The following is a 7,278-nucleotide window of genomic DNA, read 5'->3' as shown; positions in this document are numbered from 1 at the left end:
TTCCAGCCCCACCTTAACAACTGCCTTGTGTCAGGGCGCCTGTCCCTCAGCTTCCCATCCTCCCATGACAGCCACCAAACTGGGGTGAGTTTTTACAACCAGCATCCAGAGTCATTTGAGGAGTAACTGAGGCATTTCCGAGACCCCCAGGCAGCCTTCATTTCTCAGAGAACAGGTGGCCCTAGGAAGCTACAAGTTGGGAGGCGGTCAGGATGAGCTATGAGATGCCAAAGCCAGCATATGCTTCCTTGTGACCCCACTGCACTTTTTGTGCATTCTGTATGAAAGCCTCTGTCGTATTGAATCAGATCTCAGGTGCCAGTAAACCGAGGCCTTTACGAGGACAAGAGTTGAGGTCAGATGGTTCTGTATCTTCACCTTACAGCACAGGGCTCAGCCTATCATGGGTTGCTGGATAGGAGCCTATTACATCTGCCAGACCCCTTTGGTGAGCAAGGCTGATCCAACACCTCAGCCACAGACAATTGGACCAGACTTGAGATGCGACCTGGCATGAGAGCTGTGCTCAGATGAAAGGATGAGAATGACCTGGACCAATCAAATTCTCTTCCTTGTGATAATCCGGCAATGTGGAAACACTGGAAGCCTGCAGTGTTCCTACGGTCCTGCTGCGATGGAGATGTGGAGGAGAGAAAATACTAGGATGACACCCAGCTTTCTGGCCAGTTCATCTGATAAGCTGACTCTGGCAGCAACCATGGTAAAAAAAAAAAAACACTGAGAGAAGAGCAGATTGGTGGGTGATGGAGGGTGAGCCCAGATTGGTGGTTGGTGAGACTGAGATAAGGGTGGAACAGCCAGGAGAGGCAGGTGAGATATGAGGTGATGCTCAGAGCCCAAGAGTCACCCAAGGGTCTGAGTGCTGGACTTCAGAAATATTTGAGAAAACCCATGCATCAAGGTAGACAAGATGATCTCCACCAAAATAGAGGATCCCTGCCCCAGGCGATAAATATATGGATACTGATATTTTTTTAATTATTCATGTTTCACCTGATTGTTTCTTTAGGGTGAAGCTTTTATATTCAAAATTTTAGAACCCGTTGTTACCTTACAACAGTACCAAATGTGAAAAGCTAACCTCACATATTCTGTTTTCTCCCTTTATTCAAACATTGTTCACTTCACTGGAATTTCTTTCCACATTTGCATCTGAGATAGAAGTGGCACAAAAAAATACAAATAATTTCAACAAATGTCAACTTCAAAATCAGCATGAAGTATTCTTAGCAAATATGGTCACTGCTTAGGTATTTCTGTCTTTTTAAGCAGATTATAAAGGAAACAGCTTTCTACAGAAGAATAATATAACCATACTTATAAAACCTTTTCCAAATCAATAAATATTGACCTATCATTTTTCTTAATTCTTTTCCAACAGAAGCTAAAGTATCTCCCTGTGGATTTGGGCTCAGTGCTGGCCTCTGACAAAAGGAATTTTACATCTTGGGACAGGAGTGTTTTTAATCTAGAGAGTAACCTTGAGCAAGAATCTCCTTAGGCATTAGCTTCCTCCTAGAAAACAGGAATTAGATTCCCAGGGGTTCTCAGACTGGACATCATTGTTACCAATAGTAAATCCTCACCGAGCATTACTACGTGCAACATACTATACTATAGGCGTTACTATAATCCCATTTATAGATGGAGAAAGTGAGGCACAGCAAGGTTGACTAGCTCGCTCCTGTGCATACACTGCTTCTCCAATGTCTAAATCAGTAGGTCCAGGTGGAGCCCTGGAATCCACACTCCTAACAAGCTCCCCCAGGGACTGAGATCCAGGTGGTTTTTAGACCCCATTGTGAGACACTGCTCCAGGCATCAAATCTGCTCTGGTTCTGAGGGTGCAGGAAGGGAGCAAACAGGAGAATCTGAGCTCCAACCAGGGCATTTCACAGGGCGGAAGATGCTGCCACCCTCTGACAGCTAAGGCAGTAAGGGTGGTAGGCTGTGGTTGGAAACAGCGTGATACTGTTTCCTACTGGGAACCCAGAGACTTTGTCTCCTGCTGCACCAGAGTGCCACCTGCCGGCTGTAGGTAGCCATCGCAGGCCAGGCAGGAACATCATTTGTCCAATCTCTTCACTAATCGTTAAGGGACTACCAAGCGACTACATCGGCGCTGGGGGTTCAGTGGAGACCCCACAGAGAAAGGCAGGCAGAGACAATGCCATAACAATGCTGCATGATTCCTGGAAAAGCAGGTAGGAGGCAAGGTCAGTCTGGATGAGGGCTACGGCATGAGGGGTCAGTGGGGAAAAATCAGCCTAGAGGTTGATAGGGATCAAGCTGGGGGGCCTCATTAGCGTTTGGATTTTGTGCTAAGGGTAATGGGAAATCCAGTAACAAGTCAGATTTAGGTTTCAGTGAGATCATTCTGGACTTTGTCGGGGGGGCTGGAATAGTTTGAGTGGAGGCAGAGTCCATTTGGAAACCATTCAAGTATCAGAGATGAGAGCAGCTGCTGGCCTAGATGAGGTGGTAGCTGCAGGGATGGAGAAATACGGACAATGAGAAATAGTTAGGATTAGGTTTGATTTTTTAAAAAAAACAAATGTCAAAGAATAACAGCAGGACATCACAGTGGTCCCATTTCATTCATTCCTTCTTTCAACAAATTGTAGCACCAACTGTGTGTCAGAAACTAATCTACCTGCTGGGAATACAGTGGTGTAAGCCAGTCAGGGAAGAGCCCTGCTTTTCATGGAGTTTATGCCCTAAGGAGGTTGGGGGGGGGGTGTGTGTGTGACATAATCAAATAAGCAAATAAACAACAAAAACAGATGGGAATAGGCACCATGTAGAGAATGTAGAAGGGATATGCGGCAGTGACTCATATCTGAATGTTAAGGAGCCTGCCCTGTAAAGATAACAGGGAAAAGCACTCTAGGCCAAAGTAAGCATAGCACATTCAAGATCAGAGGCAGCCAATGTGGCTGGATGTGGTGGGTAAAGGCAACAGAGGGACCAGAGGCAGGAAAGATAGTCAGGGGCCAGTTTATGAAGGACTTTGTAAGGCAGTGCAAGGAATTCTAAGAGTGAAGGGAAGCCACTGACACCTTTCAGACAGGAAAGTGACAGAATCAGATTTCACTTAAAGATCTCTCTGGCTGCCCCTGGAGAATGGATTGTGTGGGACAAGAGTGGAAGGAGGAGGCAGGTAGAACCTGAGATGTGGGCCAGGAGAGATGGTGGTGGCAGCAGCGTGAAGGGGAGGATTCTGGGCATACTTTAAAGTCAGAGTCAACAGGACTCCCTGATGGATTGGATGTGGGGTGAAAAAATAGCAGAACCAAGAATGACTCCCCAAGACCATGAGGATGACAGCTACTGCAGAATACCTAGACACAGGGAGAAAGGGCCTAAGGGAACGTCTTCCCCAAGGATGTGGCATCCCAACAAGCAAAGGCCTGGCCTTAATACTCAGCCCTGCTGGAGGGGGCATGTGAGCGAACCACACTGAAGCTCAGTTTCCTTACCTGTGGCTGGGTTTAGCCTGCTGGGTGCATCGCAAGGACTAAATAGAAGCCTGACACAGACTTGACCCTCATGCTGGCCTGGCCTCTGAGCACACTGAGTTGGCCAGTTTTCTCCCATTGTTGGGCAGTATCTTTCCAGGCAGCCATAGCCCTGCCCCCAGCGGGAAGAACACCCAAGGTCAATAACCAGTTCTAAGCAGAAACCCCAGAGTAATCCCCTCCATCCTCCAAGTCCTGGACCTGGGAACATCAAGGGAGAGAAATGGTCATTCTCAGCTCCTTAAACCAAAAGGGCACGTGGGAACGGGCAGCCACCTAGGACAAAACAAATACCAGAGACCAAGGGCTGTGATCACCACATCACTTTATTTCTTTGGTTTTCTAACTTCACTCTTGGACAATGAAAATTCAGTCTCTTGCCTGCCTGGCCACTGTGTGGTCTCTCACTGGAGATGGGGCACAGGCTCTGAGGAGGAGCTCAACAGAAAAACTGGGCTCCCCAAGAGCCAGCCGGGCTGGCCGAGGACTGCGGGGTCCACAGCAGATGCACCAAGCAGCAGCAAGTAGAGACCCAAGGCCCTCTCCCTGAGTCCTTTACCACACTCCTCACAATGGACAGGCCAGCCTTCAGTGGTCCCCTAGAGGCCAACTTTGGTTCTTTCTCTACATCCCTGCTTCTGCTCACACTGAGCCTGGCGCCCTCTCCCTTAGGGGCACCAGGCAGAAGCCATGACCTGCTCCACATCTGATCTCTTAATGTTCCTCTGGGAAACACCTTTGAGTAAGGGGCGTGCCAACCCCCAAAAGGAACTGAAGACATATATTCTTCCCAATGGGACAGACGGCCATGCTACAATACTCCTTTTGTCCCCGGGAAAAGCTGAAAGCAGCTTTAGCTAACCAACCCCGCTTCGGGTCCCCACATACATACAGCTTCCAATACCAGCAAGGGGGCCCAGCCAACGCACTTAAATCAAAACAAAAGACTAAAACCAAGACACAATAATAAAAATAAGAATGGTAAACAACTGAAGAGAATATCTCCGGTCCTGTAGCTCTCTGCAGGGGGCCAGATGGCTGATCTCTGGCTCTCTCTGCCCTGGAGCTGGGAAACAACACGAAGCTGCCCTTGGATTCAGGGTTGATGCTGTGAGAGCAAAAGGGATCCTGGCCAAGCCAGGGGGGGGCAACTCAGGTCTCTGACCTTCTCCAAAGTGGTCCTCCTTCCTCCCAGCCCCTTTCATACCTCCCCGTCAGCCATCCACCAGGGTGAGGCCATCGTAGAGGGCACGCTTCCACATGTAGTAGGTAGAGCGGGCGGTGAGGGGGAAGAGGGCACTGAACTCCTTGTAGGAGGGGAAGCTCTTGGACTGGAAGCGCTTCTGCAGGAACAGCTTGGCCTGGGCCTTGAACTTCGTGGTGGCGAGCATGTCCATCACCAGCACCTGGCCGTCCCTGCCACCCGCCGCTGCTGCCACCACAGGGTGGCTGGACAGGGACCCACTGGGGGGCCGGCCCTGGGCCGTGGACCCCTCTTGCAGGGCCCCCTCTCTGGAAGGCCCTCCCTGGGCCTTCCCTGGATCCTCTCCTGGAGAAGCCGCCATCTGCAGGGTCCCTGCAGGTGGGACCATGGCAGCTGTCACATTCCTGCCAGCTTCTTTCTCCCGTTTCTCCTCCGCCTCCTTCATGCCCCCTTTGCCCAAGCTGGGGGCCTGTATCTGGAGCTTGGACAGACTTCTGGGCCAGCCCCGGGCAAGACTCTTCCAGACCCAAAAGGTGGAGGGAGACAGGCTCGGGTAGCGGAGGCGGAAGCGACAGAAGGGGAGGTGCCCACTGAGCACCTGCTTGCGGGCTGCCCTGCGCAGGCGCCTCTGCCAACGGGACAGGGGCATCCTCAGGGGTAGGAACTCCCGGGGGGCAGGTGACCCCCCACCCGTTGCTTTCCCTGCCCCTTCTCCTGCCTCACCCTTCCAAGGGAGCAAGGCCTTTTCCCCAACAGATGCTGGCTGGGAAGCCCCGGCTACCGAGAGGGCTGGTGCAGGCTTGAAGCTGGGGTTCCTTCGGAGAGCCTTTCGGCGCCAATTGTAGTAGGTGGACCGGGAGATGCCGGGGAACCTGCGTTTGAAGCAGCGATAGGGTACCAGCGTATTCAGGGAGATGCAGTGCTCCAGGTACAACTTGGCCCGCTGCATTAAGACCATTCCAGGGCTTGACATGGCCGACGAGGAGCACCCCAGCCCCTTGGCAGCCTGCTCCACCGGCAGCTTCTCCAGCTCCTCCATGGCCAGCTCCTCCTTGGGGGCCAGGGCTCGGCAGGCGCCAGAGCCCAGGAGCTCGTGCTTCCAGGCGTAATAGGTGGAGCGGGAGATCTCGGGGAACCTCTGGAGGAACTGCTGCAGCGGCACGACACCCCCGCGGTGGAAGCTGTCCTGCAGGAAGTGCTTGGCCGAGAAGCGGGTGGCCACCCTCTGCCGGTGCTCCTGGGACTGCCGCCGCCAGCGGTAGAAGGTGCTCTTGGTGACGCTGTAGCGCTCACCGAGGTGGGAGTAGCTGAGGCCAGGTTCCCGGTTGAGCAGCTCCAGGGTCTTGGCGGGCGGCGGCAGCGGGGCCAGGGCAGCGGGAGTCGGGGCCAGGCCGGGGCTGGCACTTTCAGCCTCCACCTCCTCCAGCCCCACCACGGGGGCAAAGTACTGGTGGCGGAAGAGCTGGCTGGTGAGGGGCTGGCCAGCCCACATGATGTGCAGCGTGGCGGGCATGTGGTCGCAGCGGCGAGGCCGGATGACGCGGTTGAAGTATGGCCGGATCTTGAGGTTGCGCAAGGGGTAGATGGAGTAGATGTTGCGCTGAAGGACGGAGGCGAGGGCGTACAAGTGCCACACGTTGGAGAAGCTGCTAGGAAAGCAGGTGGCCTTGACGTCCGCATCAAAGATGGCCTCTAGCGTGGCGGACGGCAGGCTGGTCATCTCCGGGGACTCCTCAGAGCACAGGGAGTAGCGCACGGCCTGCAGCATCACCTTGGAGTCAATCATGCCCTGGAGGTAGTAGTGCCGGTGCAGCAGCATCTCCACCACCGTGCGGGCCCGCAGCTCCAGGCTGAGGCCCGCGTCGCCCCACAGCAGCATGCTGGCCGCCTCGAACAGCAGGCTGCCCTCGCCCTTGCACACCAGCGGCAACATGTTCCGGGGAGCGTCCTCTGGGTACAGGCTCAGGGCCACCGAGTCCACCTCCAGCACCTGGGGGCCGGGGCCTCCCTCCCGGCCAGTGGGGAGAGCGAAGGAAGACAGGACCTGCTTGGCCTCCAGAGCAGCACCAACGAGACCCTCCAGGCCCTCGGACTCCACCGCCTCCTGCAGCTCCTGCAGCACCTGCTGCACCAGCTGCTCCCGGGATGTCATCCTACCAGGGCAAAGGACAGAGGGCAGAGGTCAGCCAAGGCACCCAGATGATACCCAGCAATGGCGCCTTCTCCACGCCTCTGCCTTCTCCCTCAAGATGACGCCTAGCTATTCCCATCCTCCCATAGCAGGTAATGGCTACGTGCCTCCTGGGGTTTGTTTAATTACTCAGTGGTACAAAGGAAGAGCTTGGCCTTGGAGAATGGCTTTGAATCCTGGTTCTGATATTAGCTTGAGCAAGTCACTCAACCTCTCTGTGTTTCTGGTTCCTTTTCTGTTAAAATGGGGACATAATAAAAGTATCTACCTTATAGGACTGTTGTGGATATAAATGAAACAATGAAAGTAAAGGATGGAGATATGTAAGTGTATATTTATAAGTG

At 53.3% G+C, this 7,278-nt stretch overlaps 1 protein-coding gene across 1 annotated transcript; it reads right to left on the bottom strand.

The window, feature by feature from the left end:
- Positions 1–4,753: 4,753 nt before the first annotated feature.
- VRTN (vertebrae development associated) lies at positions 4,754–6,895 on the bottom strand. The gene has a single exon (XM_007184452.1). It carries the CDS (start codon positions 6,893–6,895, stop codon positions 4,754–4,756), a length of 2,142 nt encoding a protein of 713 aa, XP_007184514.1.
- Between the last annotated feature and the right edge of the window lie 383 nt (positions 6,896–7,278).

Source organism: Balaenoptera acutorostrata, chromosome 3 (assembly GCF_949987535.1).
Source record: "Balaenoptera acutorostrata chromosome 3, mBalAcu1.1, whole genome shotgun sequence".
Lineage (NCBI taxonomy): Eukaryota > Metazoa > Chordata > Mammalia > Artiodactyla > Balaenopteridae > Balaenoptera > Balaenoptera acutorostrata.
This window is presented reverse-complemented; position numbering and strand designations above follow the sequence as displayed.

Coding starts and splice junctions, on each gene's coding strand:
- VRTN (XM_007184452.1), bottom strand. CDS start 6,895: ATGACATCCCGGGAGCAGCTGGTGCAGCAGGTGCTGCAGGAGCTGCAG.